General features: G+C 34.9%; 2 protein-coding genes across 3 annotated transcripts in view; one reads left to right on the top strand and one right to left on the bottom strand.

The window, feature by feature from the left end:
• LOC123676121 overlaps positions 1–19,140 on the bottom strand; it is a 91,077-nt gene that overhangs the window by 19,103 nt on the left and 52,834 nt on the right. The window lies entirely within an intron of this gene.
• Positions 8,538–19,140, top strand: part of LOC123676116 (DNA-directed RNA polymerase II subunit RPB1) — a 43,038-nt gene continuing 32,435 nt past the window's right edge. The window contains exon 1 of the mRNA XM_045611829.1: positions 8,538–8,696. Coding sequence (XP_045467785.1) covers positions 8,689–8,696 — 8 coding nt within the window. The 5' untranslated portion in view covers positions 8,538–8,688. The remainder of the gene's footprint in view (positions 8,697–19,140) is intronic.

Below are 19,140 nucleotides of genomic sequence, written 5' to 3' on the forward strand. Positions count from 1 at the left end.
AAGCATAACCAATAAGAATATTATTCACAACTATCGAATAAGAACTGCTTGATCTCACAATTTTCGCTGGCAAAATACATTTCTAATTTCGAGAATCTGTCTGTTCATGTGTCCGTAAATTTTCTTAAATCTTCAATTCTCAACTGATTCAATTGAAATGCAGTATATGTGCTCTGTTTTTCTATATCTCGCTTTCTACTAGACCTTTTGAAATGTATTATGGGTGTTCGGGTTTGGATGTGAATGGTTCCATATGAATTTGAGCTTTTTGGGAATTATTAAATTTACAAGAAAGACAATTATGTTGTAATCAATTTTGAGTGAATGGGATGAAATTTATCGTGTCTAAATTTATAAGTCGACTAATTTCAGCGGTTATTCTAAGACATAATTCAAAGAATTTCATTCACGTAGAAAGATCACCTATTTGGGGTTCCTTGAACCCAAATTATCGGACAAATTCCCGGAATATAAATTTGCCTCATCGAAACACAATCTATAAATTGGGAGCACATGCATCAAACCATATCCGTGACACAAATTGCTCTTCGAAACACTATTTGAGGCTTATCTATATTGGATACATGCAGTTTCGAAAAATGATCCTCATAACAGGGTATATCTCTGGGGAACATGCTCTCGGAATAAGTATATTAGTATCAACTTGTTTCCAAGAAAATAATTGACTTCGATCGTTAGTTCTGATGCTTTTAGCGTTTTTGCATGATTTACTCATTTTCATAATTTCTCATATCAATGAATAATTTTCCTTCTAACCTTTGAAAAGAGACATCTATAAAAATAGGACCTGATCACAAAAAGGGTGTTTTTTTCAGAGCTATAGAACTTTAAATTGCAATAAAACAACGATGGATTATTCGATTGACATGAACAGTATGGCTTATTTTATATTTAACTTTTTTGCAGTATATGATGATGAATAACACTTATGTCATAAGACATTTTTGTTGAAATTTCAGTGAATTGACCTCTGCCAAGTCTTACGACCTCGAGGTTAATATCCTTCAGATTCGCTATAAACTAACGCCCGAAAGAGAGCTAGAAATAACAAGATTTCTCTCTATATCGAAAGCCAAACAACTGCTCCGAGAAAATTAGATAACCGTCAGTATTTTCTATCGGAGAAGGCTGGGGAGGAAAACATAAATTCGAAGAACACCGGCAAGCGTGATTTCCAGTCCATATAAAAGTGCGCTTATAACCCCAACTTTTCCTCGCCAAAAAAAAACTAGTATTCCCTCAGAGAAAACCCTGTAAACAAGCCCTTAACAAACGGCTCGTATCAATCGGAACTTGTTGAATTTCCGGTTTGTTTCCGCTTTCCTCAGACACGCACACAAAAGTTTTCCGAACTTATAGTCGGAATGAGACTAAATTAATTTTTTGCACGATCTAGCTTTCTGTGTAACTTACTTTTGGTATCTGTTACCAAGATGGTAAGTCTTGTTTAGTGGTTGCTAGACCGAAGGTTACGTCAGAATTTATTCTTACTGGTTTTTTATATAGGTACACTTTGTAGATAAATTCACGCTCAAAACCAATTTACATAAAAAAACACACTTGTATTGAATGTATTATTAGACACATATAGATCTCCCTTTATATTTATTTTTGTATGTTTAGAATTATGTCACATTTTGCGATTATTAAAAATAGGTTGAACTCTACCTGAAGCATAATTCTCTTTCTCGCTTACCACTCTAAATGTATCCATTATACAGTGTGGTCCAACAGAAACTGACAACAACGACATTACAAAATTCATTGAATTCTGTGGTCTCTAAGAGCGCAATGAACAATCGAAAGTCAAGTCAGTGTTTCTCTAAAAATGTTATTGAAAGAAAAATGCAAATTTTTAGCGCTTCGACAGAAAGCGCTTGACGAAAATCAATTTGCAATGCAAAAATTAAAATAGATTACATGTTACAATGAATTTCAATCTGGTTTTGAATAAAGTGGTAGAAGATATCACCCTACCTACTGATATGATGTAATATAATATGATAATTCTTGTTTATAAAAGATCAATGAGTACTTCATCATCCAACTTCAGACTGTTAAATACAAGAATTTTTGAATATTGATTACTCTCATGAATTTTCAGGTGATGCTCATTGTAGTCTGTGAAATCTTTTCCGCATTCCACCTAGTACAATGGATAGAATAAATTCTGAAGTATTGTTGAGCATTTATGAAGCAGATTCTTTCAAAATTTCAATTCAGACAACTTTCTCAGTCGATTGAGTTTATTATTTCTAAATGTAAAAAATTATCATAGGAACTCAACTAACGAAGACTAGATCTAAAGAGAATGAAAATAATCAAAAATAATTGAAAAAGAAAACTGAAATATTAGTGGAAAAAAAATGGTGTGACACTGGCGGTGCTACATGTGCTTTAGGCTTGGCACTTATTGAGTGCCGTATCATATATTTATTCACTCAAAGATTAATATATTTTAATTTCGACTGATCTTGATTATAGAAGTAAATTTTCTCTTCCACTTGATATCTTGAACCTTTCTTTTTTTTTGCTATTTTTTCATCTTCTTGGGAATCGAGGTGAGTTTCCAAGAATTCATCATCATCCTACAAGATAGCTATGACCTGAACGAAGGTTCATTTATCAGCACTTATCAAAGAAACACAATGGTTCTCTCCTGCCGGGTATTCAATCAATCCTTTCATAAATTGCAAATCAGGATTCAAACCGGAGATTTGCATATTTTCTAGGAACTCTGTGCCGATTATGTAAATTCCACGAGTATCTAAGGGATAACAATCATAAGGAAACAATAAAGCCATTCATTCATCTGATTCATCCTTCCATTGTGAGTTTCCATCAAAGAACCGACCAGATGAATGTGTGATCTAGCTGGTGGTTGGTTCTCTTTGAATTGGAATTTTATTGAAAGCGGAATATCCGGATTGGAAGAACTGTGATTCACCTGCTGAAAATGGTGTCACGCACTGAAAATAAGTAAAGAAGTACCTATTGGTTTAGCAAATCATTGATGTTGTTTCAGTTAGGATGTCAGATATAGGGTTTTCCAATAGGACTGATGCAATTTGAAAAGGTGTTAATGTGTATTTTTTTTTGTCAATTCTGTTTAGTAGTTTTTGCTATTTAACCATGGAGCTTCAAAATCAGTGCACATTTCTGAATACTAAGAAAAATTTATGGAGGAAGTACTTGATACTCTTGCATCGTGTAAAGAAAATTCACTTTCAAATTTTTCTACAATACAATCAATAGTGAGTCGATCAACTGAATAATGTCATCCTAATAAATTTCTGCCAGTATTTACAAACAAATGAACGCTGATCTGAATAAGAAAATTTAATATTTTCTACACGTAATTGAAGCGTGTTTCTTTTCATGATTTAATGTCATAACTTACTCAACACAAATGACATAAGAATTGTCAAAAAATATACAGTGTCTTTATTAAAACCATTCTGAATTGTATCATTCTTATTGTAAAACCCGTTAAAATTATATACCTGCTAGTTGTGATGTTTAATGGATTCGCTGCTCTTTTACGTCCTTGAATAAACATTAGGTTCAAATTATAGGGTTGCCAAATTTCAATGGTCCTAACCCTATAATTTGAACTCCATGATAGTTATAATGATACATTTTTTCGAATGATATAATATTCAGGGTGAATGAGGTTCTATAAAATGAAAATTAATATTACGATAATTATATAGTTAATCTAATTTTGTGTATGTTTTGTTGTTTGATTCGAAGAATATTGCCTTTTCTTTATTCGTGCCTAATTTATAGCACGAGATTCTTTTGGTTTTTTATTGTATTTTATGTTTTACTTGTATTCACTTTATTCACTTATATCATTTCTTTTATGTCTTTGATACCGTTATTTTTTCTTTTTTAATTTTCTATAACTGGGAAATTAAGGCATATTTTCATTACTATTAATGATCATTCATTAGTGAATAAGTTCCATATTTCTTGAGCAGATACTAAATTAAAGGTATTGAAAAATAATCACATTTGTTTCAAAACGACACTAGTTTCACTCTGCATAAAAGAAACAGAACGAAGCTGCGAATAATTATAAATATACAAAAATAGATATAAAAGGCGTTCTATTACGCCAATTGAAAAGTCCCCGATCTAATACACAGATAGTGGTGCTAGTATTAAATCCATATGATTTTTAGTTAGTAACAACCTTCAAACGATACGTGTCAAAATTTGACAGCAGTCCCACCATTAGTTTGTGAAATATTGCGTTGTGAGTGTAGCTACTTTTGTTGATTGAAAAAGGATGGAAAAAAAATTCCGTGTGCTGATGAAATATTGCTTTTTGAAGAAAAAATACAATTGAAGCTTGGCTTGATGAAGAGTTTCCGGGGTCTGCACCAGGAAAATCAATCATCATTGATTGGTTGCTAAGTTTAAATGTGGTGAAATGAGCACTGAAGACAGCGAACGTAGTGAACGTCCAAAAGAGGCTGTCACAAAAAAATCAAAAAGTTCACAAAATAATTTTGAATGACCGTAAAGTGAAGTTGATCGAGATAGCAGACATTGTGAAAATATCTTCTGAACGTGAACATCTTATCATTCACGAATATTTGTACAGGGTGGGCAAATTTCGATGTTTTAGCACTACAACTTTTAAACCAGAGGTGATAGACAAAATCTGATACCCACTTCTCGATCTCTTTTTCTGAGAAACTATCAAGGGTAGTATTCATTTTTGGCCACCTTCTTTTGTTTTCGAGTTATAAGCGAGAATTGGAAAAATGGCGATATCGAAAAACATTCATATCTCCGTTGATATTGATGATAGAGCTCTGAAATTTGAACATTATACAGGCACTTTTTTACGTAGAATCCAGTGGCGTACTCGTCTTTTCAAAAGGGTTTTTATTTACGAAGCTATGACCCAAAGTTATGTTTTTTTAAATGGGAACACTATATTTCTGTGACATTTTTTGAAAGCTTAATTTTTCCTGATTTCAAAAATATATAACATCGTATAGTTTGAATCAATATAAATAATGGAAAATGGTCAAAAACTTTTCTCACCTAAGTGTCTCAATATTTCTATGGTTTAAAATGTTGATGAGCACAGAAAAATATAGCTTCTCATAACAAGAGATTAAATATACATCGTAAATGCAATAGGTCAACACACGATTTTTTTATTTTATTTTTTTAAAATTGCACACCAAACATCAAATCCAAATCTACCCTGATGAGAAACATCTAAAGTAATAAGCGAATTAATGTCTGACCAGTAATGTTCATTGTGCCTGTTCATTTCCCAGCGCTACTTATGTGCACTTCATCCGACCATTTAATTTTTTCAAAAAACGACAGGTCTTCTTCTAGTTTTTCTAAATACCAATGGCAATATTCTAATCGGCAGGCAGGATCCCTAGGCCGTAGAGATGGTTGTTCCCTATAGGAATAGAGTCGAAATTTATTTTTTTTTTAAATATCCAGAGCTCGCTTTCTAGCTATACCAGTTTTTTCTTCTATTTGACGACTCGAAATATTAGGGTTTGCGGATACAGTACCGATTACACTTAATACACTATTTTCTTCGTCATGTATATTATACTTCTTTGGTCTTTTTTTTGTGAAACTTCCATGTTCAATCAAATTGTTTTTCAGTCGTTCAAATATTGACTTGTGCGGTTGACTTCTTTCTGGAAAACTATTCAAATAGTCTTGTGATGCTGCATCCTCATTATAATTGCACCTAATGTAACATTCGAGCATATTGAACTTTTCGTTATTTCCATAATTCATTTTGAAATAAAAAAATATACAAGTATTTCGAAACAATGATACTCGTAGCGCTGATTTGATTTCAAATGATATAAATTGATGATTTGACAGTCGAAGCTCGAATCTCTATGATAGCAGTCCATTATTCTGTGAGAAATTGAGTAAAAAGCATAGAAATGAAGAAACTAATAGAAGGAGACTGTGGCAATGATACAATGCTAAATTTTTCTGTGCTCATCAACATTTGAAACCATAGAAATATTGAGACACTTAGGTGAGAAAAGTTTTTGACCATTTTCCATTATTTATATTGATACAAACTATACGATGTTATAGATTTTTGAAATCAGGAAAAATTAAGCTTTCAAAAAATGTCACAGAAATATAGTGTTCCCGTTTAAAAAAACATAACTTTGGGTCATAGCTTTGTAATTGAAAACCCTTTTGAAAAGACGAGTACGCCACTGGATTCTACGTAAAAAAGTGCCTGTATAATGTTCAAATTTCAGAGCTCTATCATCAATATCAACGGAGATATGAATGTTTTTCGATATCGCCATTTTTCCAATTTTCGCTTAAAACTCGAAAACAAAAGAAGGTGGCCAAAAATGAATACTACCCTTGTTAGTTTCTCAGAAAAAGAGATCGAGAAGTGGGTATCAGATTTTGTCTATCACCTCTGGTTTAAAAGTTGTAGTGCTAAAACATCGAAATTTGCCCACCCTGTACATGAGAAAGCTGTGTGCAAAATGCGTGCCTCGTGAGCTCACAATCGATCAAAAGCAACAGCGTGTTAATGATTCTGAGCAGTGTTTGAAGTTGTTTGAGTGCAATAAACCTGAATTTTTGCGTCGATATGTGACAATGGAGGAAACATGGCTCCGTCATTTCACTCCGGAATCCAATCGACAGTCAGCTGAGTGGACTGCACACGATGAACCGATTCCAAAGCGAGGAAAAACACAGCAGTCTGCTGGCAAGGTTATAGCATCAGTATTCTGGGATGCGAAAGGTATGATATTCATTGATACTTAACGGGTCCGGAAAAAATACAATACATCAATTAATCCCTACCACACCAAAAGTTGTTCAAACACGTCCAAATACCCCCAAATCTACAAAAATTCCACACCGCCTCCTGCAAGACATCCATATATCTCCCATCCCCTAATCCGCCACTGTTATCTGGTCAATTCAGCGAAACGCCAGCTGTCTGAGGCGTGGAAAGCCACCCCATTTTCACATGGCGAGAAAAAAAAAAGTTGTCACCACGTTGTAGAGTTCCAATTTGAGGTAAAAGCCTTCCCTTTTCGGATAGCACAGCTCTCTTCTCGCATCCAGCTGAAGTTGGGCTTTGAAGTGGTAGTTTATGTATCGCTTAACCCGAAAGAAGCCATCAGAGCGATTTCCTGATATGTCTCGTGGACCGCAGACTCCGAACCGCAAGAAATAGAATGGATAATTTCCACGATACGATACCTATTGTGGGAAGAGTTGGGACCAGGAAATTCGAGACGGTATTGAGGATTTTTAGTAGGGTAAATCATTCGTTCTTTGGTGGTAGAAAGTTTTCCCTACAAGATATACTTCTAGAGAAAGAATGTAACGGGTGTTTTTTTTCGAGGTATATAACTTTAAGTTGGCATTACTATTCAAGATGGCATCCGATTTGACAGCTGTCAAGTGATTTATTCTCAGTTTGGTTTGGCAATTCATCATGAATAAACTCAAGCTTGCACAACGCTTGCAATTAGTGCAATTTTATTTCGAAAATAATGGTTCTGTGTGGAATACGTATCCCGCACTACGTCCATTTTATTTTGTTTAGCGATGAAGCGCACTTCTGGTTGAATGGCTACGTCAACAAACAAAACTGCCGCATTTGGAGTGGAGCTAATCCTCAAGTGTATGTCGAAACACCGTTACATCCAGAAAAACTGACTGTTTGGTGCGCTTTATGGGCTGGTGGAATCATTGGTCCGTACTTCTTCAAACACGATGATGGCCAGAACGTTACAGTCAATGGTGATCGGTGTAGAGCCATGATTACTAACTTTTTCATTCCTGAATTGAACAACCATGATGTCCAGGAGCTGTGGTTCCAACAAGACGGAGCAACATGTCACACAGCTCGTGACACAATCGATTTATTGAAAGACACGTTTGGTGACCGCCTAATTTCACTTTTTGGACCTGTGAATTGGCCTCCAAGATCTTGTGATTTAACACCGCTAGATTACTTTCTGTGGGGCTATGTAAAGTCATTGGTCTATGCGGATAAGCCATAAACCCTTGACGATTTGGAAGATAACATTCGCCGTGTTATTGCCGATATACGGCCACAAATGTTGGAAAAAGTCATCAAATATTGGACGTCCAGATTGGACTACATCCGAGCCAGCCGTGGCGGTCATATACCAGAAATCATATTTAAAATGTAATGCCACAACATTATCTTGCGGATTAATAAAATTCATGTCAATCGAATAATCCATCGTTGTTTAATTGCAATTTAAAGTTCTATAGCTCTAAAAAAACACCCTTTACAACAATCGTAATAATTTTCTGGTACGAATCCTCTCGACCTTCCAGCATAACTTCATCTATCATCTATCCATCATCGATGACCAATTCGGACGACTGCATCTGAATTGATAAACAAACACGACATTGATAATAACAGGCCTGTCAACTTCGTCGTGAAGATCGTCGTACAGGTTTACTCATCAGACTCCAACGTGAAATGGTCGGAGACCCCACCAGCCAGTGGTATCCACCGTGGGGGACAACCAAACGGGTTCATAACACTCGAGGTGATTCCACGAACGCTCTACAATTTGTGCCAAAGTCCCGTGAAAAGTTGGATTTTAATGTGGTTGAGTGAACGTAAACAAAACTATGTTCGAGTGAGTAAAAACTATAATAGTAACGCTATATATTTAGAAAGTAGGGAAACCGGCGTTGGGTATTTTCCAAAATGTAACCTTGTTGGGTACATAGTGATGCTAAACATTTGGTTAGTTTAATCGTTTTCATTAACGTTCCTCAAGGTATAATGAAGTCAACCTGTTTGGCACGTTTTGTGAATGGAATATAACAGGGAGTCATTCAAAAATCTAGCTATTTAAGTATGTCGCAAAAAAAAACTGAAGGAACAGAAACAGAGGAATGAAGACCCTTTATAAATGATAATATAAACATTAGGAGCTCACTTAGTTTTCAATAATAGATCAAAAATGATATCTACCGAATTCACATCAAGTAGTTGGTATTGTCCAATACATAGAAATCTTTTGAATTGAAGTGCTTTAGAACCATCTTTTATGGGAGGATTTTGGTCTAGAGATTTTCATTGATGTTTCGTGCCTTTCAAGTCACTCAATTGCTGAAAATGGAAATTGATGTTCTGCCAGAAGAAGAAGGGTTCTAGTTTTTTCATGCACCAATTGCACCCTTAGAGATCGAAGACTTCACGTTTCTACTTCATTTTTGAATTTTCTGGATGCTGCTTTTGATATGAAATTCTGCATGAGTTAGGAATTGATATTCTATATGAAGATTGGAAGTCTAAACTTCCTGGTCTATTAGTATTCAAAATATGTGCTCCGAAGTTCAATCATTATGGATTACAATTACTCGATCAATCTGCTAAGTGACATGTCATTAAGAAATAGAATAAGAGTACCTACTTCTAATAAAATATCATTTATCGCTTTGTTGGAACAACTTCGTAGAGAAAACGAAAAAGCTTATTGAAAAATCGAAAAGTACCTCGATCATCTCGTATGATTTTGATTGCCCTTTTTTTATCCGACAATCAACGCACATGCTAAAAATAATCATCTTCTCAATAAAACTTTGTATAGGAGCATTTCAGCCGATACCAAGGAGTCAATACCTAACCCCGTCACTATGTTTTTCCATCGCAGCTGCATTTCTTAGAAACATATACATAAAATGGCATTAATATTATGATGAAATTATGTATGTTTTTATTTATACCACTTCTAATTATTTGTTTATGGAAATGGAGCCAGGAATGTGACATATTTGAGTATGATAGCTTTAGTATAATCACTTATCATTCAAAGACAAAATAATTATTGAGGATATTTTGTAGCCACATCCAATGAAGCTCACAGTCTTAATTTGAAAAAAAAATGAAATACGTACTAGCACGTTCATTGACAGATAAAGTAAAGTAAGTAAGAAATATTGCACTCTCTAATGTTTCATTGCCAAGGTCACTCTCCCAACAATAAATCAGTTGACCAGAATAGACACATCAATCTAGCAAAAAACAAATCTCATTTATTTCCATAGCACGTATATCCTCAAGAAAAAAACTTTATTTTTTGCGTCTAGTGTATTCAGTATTCGTCGGCAACATCCGTCATTGACTTGCTGACATTGAATCCTTCCATTCAGATTTCAATTGTTCTTTTTTTTTCCTCCGATTTTATCTACTCCAAAAATTCATCACAGTTAATGCTAAATTGTGTATGTCATTACAGTGGTAAAAAAGATGTTATCATAGATCGAGATTACAGAATATACTTAGTTCGAACTTGTAAACATTCCACAACAGCAATTAATGCTAATATAGCACAGTAAAATTGAGATGTGCGAAGGCTGGTACATGGTCATTGACACAGACTGTATTTGAGTGGGTCTCTGGGACGATAAAAATGTTCTTGGACTTCCGGAAAAGGAGCATTCGGAGGTGTACTTTTATTGGACTGCTTTCTTGGTATCTTGAGAATTCTGGAAATTGGTTCAGAAATTGTAGGCTGAATTTAGTTCAGCAAAACGAGTATGTAGATCAACTACCAGCGGAGTTCATACTCTCTTATTGTGGGCCTTCTTTTTGGTTGTTCCAGATTTCATTCAATTTTTTCAGACATAGATAGAGAATTCTAACACTGATATTGATCACAGAGGTAGATAACATACTTACTCAAGAGTTGCTCCATTTAATAAATTTCTCAATATATTCACATTATTTTGTTGATACATATTTACAACTCGGAAGTAGTTTCAACACGAATAACTCGTATTTAGCCAGTGCTATCACAGAATAACCTCCAAGAACTGAGAAATTACCTCAATGTAAAAAAATTGATATCCATTATGTTCATTCATCGAAATTGGGTATTATATCCTCCAATTGAATGATAATTGCGAATCCATCAGTATTCCCTTCCAAATCAGACGTATTTAATATCGCCGACTGAAATCCGATGATATCGGTTTTGATTCCCGCGGTTTGAAATCGGCTTTGAACTTCCACTAATGAAAACTTGAATTAATGTGAAAAAGCTAGAATTTCCCATACTTTGGCGAGGATGGTCTCAACCAATTTTGGCGGACCGCTCTCTCTATGTGGCACTTGCTATGTTTCATCCCGGGACCATTGATGAAATCATCAGTATGGCAACCTACTGTTCCCTGCTATATACACCACCTACTCCATTTCAGAGCGTTGTTGTAGAACGGTTGGGTTAGGTGTCATCTCTTTAGCTAGCAGAAAGTCAACACAATACGTTTGTCCAGAAAAAACAATTACTTCAAGAATGACAATAAGATTATTATTTAAACCAAATGACGAAATAAAATTAATCAAAAAAATTAAGACCTTCTGTATTATTCGGAATTTCAATACAGGTTCCAGAGATAATGATTGCAATATCCCAGTTTCCTCTGAATTATTTTTATTTTGCCTCTCTATAATACGAATACTTTTTCACTTTGATTGAAGCCAAATAATTGATATTGAATCATACTGACTGTGTTCATGAGAAACATAACCACGCTTTCTTTTTTGTTTACATTTTAAATGTCAAATCAATAGAATTATAACCACACAATTGTCATGGTTGTCGATTCCATGACGATTCAAAATTCTATGATACATATAGTTGGAACTAAGATGTATAGAATCCCTGGTGTGTGTACTGATTTGATTTTGTTTCAGACTTCTTGAGATATCCACCTGTTGCTTTGGTGTTCTGCTTTAACAGAGTACAGAGTTCTGTAAGGTGGCGCTCTTCAGAAATTTTCGAATTCTCGCTATCTGTCTGGCGCCGTTTGAAACTGAAATACTGATTTTAGACTTTACAAACTTTCACAATAAATTACAATTCACTTCCTATCAAATTTTTAATGAAATTAATGGAATATAATGACAGAGTATAGAAGATTGTTACGAGCATAGAATATAAAATATTATTGTTCTATACTCAAAGGTCACGAAAGCCGAGAATCAAGAGATATATCAAATATAAACGTTGTATGCGCCATCTGAAACAGACGGGATCCCTCGAAATCAAGTAGGTATAAATCTGAAAAATCTTCCGTTTTGTCTGAAAGTTTTACAGGTATAAGTAGACACGCCAGGTTTTCTATGCATCTTAGAATCAACCACACAATTGTCATGGTTGTCAATTCTATGACAGTTCAAAATTCTACGATACATATAGTTGGTACCCTCAGTGAATGGCTGCAAAAAATAATTCTGTTGATGTTGATATGATTCATGAAGACATTATTAACACTTTCCGTATTTAGATAAATAGTTTATGATACTTAAATGACGTTTTTTAATGAATTGTTCAATATTTTCGCATTATTCCGCCTATATTTACAAATCATAAACAGATTCAACACGAACAATTCATCTTTACCGAGGGTTACCACAGAATAATCCTCAAAAATTGAGTTATTGCCACGATGTGAAAAAAATTGATATCTATTATGTTAATTAAACGAAAATGAATAGTGTATCCTCCAATTAAATGATAATTACGACTATTTCACAATGATCCATCAGTATTCCCTTCTAAATCGTTAGTATTTAATATCGCAGACTGAAATCCTATATTATCGGTTTTGATTTCTGCGGTTTTGGAATCGGCTTTGAACTTCCACTAATGAAAATTCGAATTCATGTGAACAAACTCGCATTTGCCATGCATGATGGAGGTCAGTTATTGATAAATATCCCGGATTCGGCCGGTCTCCGGAAGCTATGATTTTCGTGGCGTTTCTGAAATTGAGGTATACTAGATGTGAAGGTCACCTGTTAGAGGTGAGGTTGGATAATGAAGTTTTGGGGATGCTGATTTCATTCAGGGTCGCTTCAGGAACATTTTTAGGGCTCGTTCATTTGTGCACAACTTTTGAAAGTGAATGAAGCACTCTAGAGAAGAACAATGAATACTGACGTATTCCTGACAATTTTTAGCATAAAAGATACCGAACACTATATTGGAGAAAGTGGCCCCCTGTCAATTTTTGATATCTGATTCTAATAGTCTAAATAATTCCAAACAAAAAGTTCAATAGGCACGAGTTTTTCTATTGGCTAGTTTTGACGCTAGAAGCTTTTGAAAACTCTCATTTGTTCCACATTGTTGAACAATACAAAACGTTATTCTGGATAATTATCACTATTCTGAGTAATCAAGATATAAACAGTCATTAATATGAGATACTAGTAAAAGCATTGTTCTTTGGTGTTGTTACATTTAGTCAATTATACAGTGTGTTCCAGCTACTCACAATTTTTAAAGTTGAATTATTCGAAAATAGGGCACCCAATTTCCTTGCTTCTGAATCATTTCCGTGATTTTCAGACGTTTTGTAATGGCTTGTTGCGTCACTCCCAATGATCCTGCCAATTCGTGTTGCGTTTGACACGAGTCTTGATCAAGCAATGAAGCGTTGAAACCACTCTCGTCAAGTTCTTCCACTAATAGCGGCCTCAAAATAGGTATTTCAGAGCATTCTAAGAGCCTCAGCCGCAGATTTCTTCATATTAAAGCAGAAAATTGAAACCGTTCCGCAAATGACGAGAATTTGGCTCGTGAGCCATCGAAATATTAGTCGATTTATGTCTGCATCATAAAGTTATTCCCGATTTAACGAGAATAACTTTATGATGCAGACACAAATCGACTAATACTTCGATGGTATTATGTTTACGAATACCTAAGCTTATTAGTTATTGTATGACATCCACGATCTATTTATTTCGACTACCACTTTCCGCTGCAGCCATCTATTGCAAAACGGCGGAGGCAAAGTTGTACCCGTTCCAAAAGTTTTACAATCCCTTGACATTACAATAATAAATTTGAAAAGAAAATTTTATCGAGGACGTTCTATAGACGTATTCCTTATATTTCTTATCCTTTCTGTAGCTGGAACATAGCGTATAATTGATCAAATGTAATAACACCAACAATGCTTTTAATACTATCTCATATTAATGACTGTTCATGATTACTCAGAAAAGTGATGATCATCTAGGATAACGTTTTGTATTGTTTAACAATGGAGAAAAAAATTAAAGTTTTCAAGGGCTTCTGGCGTCAAAACTAGCTCATAGAAAAGCTTGTGCCTATTGAATATTTTGTTTGGAATGACATGGACTATATAACAATACAAAATTTCAGCCACTTTCCCTAATCAAGTAAAAGTATCCTTTGATTTCCATTATTTTGATATACCTGCAGTTTTAGATGCGAAAACACCAACATCATCCGCAAACTCCTTACTGTCAAAATTACATCAAGAAACTTAACCTCAACTAACCTCCTTTGATCAAGAAGAAGAAAAACGAGCACGTGTCGCATCGCCAGCTAGGAAATATCGAAGCCCAGGAAATCGGACGTCGTGATCTGCATAGCTATCAATCGGGAATTAGTTTGTTGCGTAGCTGAACAGATTACCATCGGGGGGGTCCATGGATGATGCTGAGGGGGTGGGGACATGTCCTACATCACGCCTCGTCGCTTCAGCTGCGAAAGCCTCTTAATTATACCAAATCCTAGGCATGAAATAATCACTGATAATGTGAATTAGAAACGAGGCACCCCTCAGAAACTCGCTAACAGTACTTTGGGAAGTTCCGGAAAGTTTGTGGAGGGGGAGGGGGGTTATCCGGAAAGTTCGTCAAGAATTTTCATCGGAAATGTTCAATTTTCACGGATTAATTTTGCAGACGCGCCAATCCGATCAAATTTCGGTATGGTAATGACACATCGATACTGTTGAGGTATGTTGGAAAAGTTGCACCTAGAAGGATGAATTTCATCAGTTAGAAATTTTATCAAAATGTGAGATCGAAAGAAATTTATAATACAAAGTATCTCAATAGGAAGTTTATATTTAAAAAGGAATTCAACTATTCGTGAATTTGTTCCTTAAAAATAATTGTGTCCTGGTGACGGCTTGGAAAGTGTGCTGCATATTTTGGTTAAACTGGCCCATAGAAGTTGGATTTCTTACGTGAAGTTTAGATTCAAAGTAACCCCCACAGGTGAAAGTCCATAGGCGCCAAATCAGCCAATGAATAATGCCACATCTCCTGGAGATTGATTTTCCTGGAAAAATTTCAGGACTTCGTGACAGAAACACATTGGGGTGTCAATTTTTGCACCAATTAAATTTTATAGGGTTGCAACTTTAGATCTTTCTGAAAAATGCGGAGAACTGATCATCTATGCACATTCAAAGCACTCTCACGCTTTCGAGTGGAAAGTTAGGGATCATCACGAACAGACCGATTAAATCACTCCAAGTTCCCTTCCGTTTTCAATAGCTTTTGGGGTTTTGATTAATTTAGTATTGAACCGGCCTGGTGCCCTGGTATGTTTCAATTTCACAATGTTGTTTAATTTTTTCATACCTGCTCCAAAGAAAAAGTGGGCTATTATTCAGTCCAAATGTTCTTAATTTTGGTTTATTATTTTCACTAACAAAACCTTCGAAACTCTGGAAGTTCATAGTTCACGTTTTGAAAAAACGAAAAAAAAATTTCGAAAATATTGTGAAGATATTGGAACATGGTATCGAATCAACGATACACCAGTCTTTGTTTATTTTGTGAGCTGTTGTTTTTAAGATTTGGGATATTCCATGAGATAGAAGAAACTAATAAGCTATAGTGTAATAGTCACATGTGCTATAACTGTAACAATCCTCAACCTCAAGTAAAATGGCTTGTTAATGCAACAATAACAGCAATGAATAAGCAGAAACCAATGATTACTGCAATTACCAATTGAAAAACTCCTCCTTTTCATAATCCAAGGCACTCCCACAGCACGTCAAATAGAAATCACGGTTTCCCTCTATTAAAATAGATTGAATTCAGATCGCCCTGATAAGAATGATTGCTCCTCGTTTTTGAATCGGGAATGAAACTTGCTTACGAAATCATCTTCACTGCTTTGAAGAAAGAATCAACACAATTCCAACTTATTTAGAAGGGGAGGAGTGTTCATAATGTAGGAAACTCTGATTTCAATGGGATGTTGACTTTCTCAACAAGAATTGAGATTGGATTCCATAAAGTTGCTCTTTTTCACTAACTTGCCAACTTATTGAAAGGAAAAGTATTCTTGCATTCCGTTTTATTATTACGGTTTCTGTTGCAAAGACTGGCTGCTACGTCAAATGACTTAACGACTTCTCAATAATGAAACATTCAATTTCAGAAAAATTAGGAACAAAAAATTCCGATTAATGTAAAATTGTAATTAGGAAGAATTATTTCAGTCAATTGCAGTTACAATCCTTACTGGTGAAATTGAATCAAATGCATAAGGTGTTCAGGCTGCATAATGAAAATTTTACATTATTTTCGTGAAAAAAACATAAAAAAATGAAAATTATTTTCATTATTTTTTTTTTATTTTTTTTTTCATTAATTTCATTACTAACAAAAGTTCGTAGGACCTTTTAATTCAAATTGAAGATGGAAGAGATTCATATCAAATCATAAATATAATTAGTGATTATGTTATATTGTTCTTATTCACTGTATAATTTTCCGCTCGTAAACCCTATGGAACTAATTGTCTCTTGTAAAACATTAACGTGATATTGTATCTGTTGTAATCTCAAAAATGCTTTGTAACAATTCCGACACAATCAATCATACTAGATGAGTATGTAAATTGAACGATATTAATGTCATTCCTTCTGTCGATTTCAGAATAAACAATTGATCATCCACTTGAAGGTCTAGACTGCTTAAGTCATGTCACGAAATGAGATATTGTTATTTTGTCTCCATATACATTATGATCTGGTTGCACCTACAGAGATAGGGAGTGCCAAAATCAACATGAGTAATACTAGTATTCAGAAATTCGACACATATAGAGATAAGTCTCGAATTTGTCCATATTCGTTCAAAAAAAAAATTATTGCCTCAGATGACTCACACGTCTGAGGACTCTTCAATTAAAAATATCTATATTCAGAACATTCGAGGCTTGGAATTTGTAGTAAAAAAAAATATTGCAATAAGTGGAATTGTATAAATACCTGTTTTCCCTTTTCTCATTCACCGTTGTACTTATGTAAAAAAAATTGAAAAATGAATTTAATTGCGAAGTACAATAATTATGACAACTATTGCTAGACAAACAACTGTATACGAGTATGTATACAGACCTTGAGTCCAAGAGGGATTCCCAATATTAAACGTAAATTCCCAATTCAACATTCATTCATGACAATTGCAATAATATCGGAATCGATGATATTCTCCGATAATGTGAAGTTTATTATTTGTTTTGAATCGTTCAATTTGAATTTATTGAGAAAAAATTTTCCATGTATATTATGCGGCGTGATTTGAACAAAAATTATATAACATGATTCAGAAACAAGGAAATTGAAGCCGAGAGATGTTGAACGGCGTTTGTTTGCTTGTGAACAGCTGCTTGCAAGGCAAAGACGGAAGGGATTTCTGCAACGCATTGTGACTGGAGACGAAAACTGGGATCGATTCGTGGATCGCTTCAAAAGATGAACAGATTTTTTCAACGCGGGATTCGTACGCTGCCCGAAATATGGGAGAAAGTAGTGGCCAGCGATGGAGAATACTTTGAATCATAAATGTATAAACAGTTTATAACAATAAAGCCTCGAATTTCGGAAAAAAAACGGCGGAAGCAAAGTTGCACGCCTATGTAACATATTAAATGTTTGTGAAAGTGACAGTTTTGAATTTTGGAATTTGTTGAAATTGTATCAGATCACTATATGATTAATTATTATAAATACTACATGCTTAATGCAACTATTAGAGGCAATAATGCTGTGAAACTCTTCACTCTGTAAACTACACTAGTTTGCTAGATTATTGACAATACTGGCACGCCTCGTATCAATAATCTATGTTCTATTGAATATTGAAGGTATATTTCAATTTATAATAAAATGAATCTGTGAATCTACGAATTGATCCATTGATGGTTTTCCATGAAAATTTCAAGGAATGAATCTAAGGCAACAATCTAACAATCAATATTTACTGCTAGTGACTTGTGTTAGTGAAACACTCCGTAGACGCCGATGTTTACTGCCCGATGATCAGGAGAAGAAAGCACTTTGTCAGCGTTCCCTTTACGAATTTTCTTGTTAGGAGAACAGCAAAGCATTCGACTTCAACACTTTATTCCACGAGAGTAGCTTCTACAGATGTAAACACTATACCGACGAATTTTTCTATTCAAATTTTAAAATCTACACATTCCAGAACGTAAACAGGGAATACCTTCAGAAGGAAACAATCCCAAAACTTTATTATTAGAAATAATAAACCAGAATAATGGATTTCCAGGAACCTCCATCACGTAGTATACTTCTTCATCACTCACGCAGATACGAAGGACAGAATACTAATAACTTCGCATAAACAACTTCAACACTCCCCCTCCAGGCAACTTTTCCTTTCCGCCACGCACCCCTCAGGGGGTAATAGATGTGCCGATTTCAGTTATGCGACTTTGGCATCAGCGAAGCGCCATATTAGCGGAAATAATGCCTCAACCGTGTTGACATGGTGAGAAACGATGGAACTCGCTCTCCAATTTCACAGTTGAAATGTCTCGGAACCGTGACAGAGTGATACCGCACGTTAGGGTATGCCTTATCTGCCCGTGGGTTTGAGCCCAGGACAGCCTGGGAGCAGGGAGGAGACAGCTAATAGGTTTGCTCGTGGTATACACACATCGTCAAAAGTCTTGGCCCCCACTATCAACTTGTTGAATGTAACATTTTGTGTGTGGAATCTTCACTATCTTTTCACTCGAATGAAAACAATAAACTAGCTAAAAATGTTTCTTGTTCGGTAGAATACAGGTGTATTCGAAGTTAATATGTTTTCAGCGCATAACGAGAGTTGTAATATTGAGATTATTCCGTGGAAAATGCCAGGGCATCATTCACTCGAATGAAAACAATAAATTAGCTAAAAATGTTTCTTGTTCGGTAGAATACAGGTGTATTCGAAGATAATATGTTTTCAGCGCATAACGAGAGTTGTAATAT

Source organism: Harmonia axyridis, chromosome 3 (genome assembly GCF_914767665.1).
Source record: "Harmonia axyridis chromosome 3, icHarAxyr1.1, whole genome shotgun sequence".
Taxonomy (NCBI): Eukaryota; Metazoa; Arthropoda; class Insecta; order Coleoptera; family Coccinellidae; genus Harmonia; species Harmonia axyridis.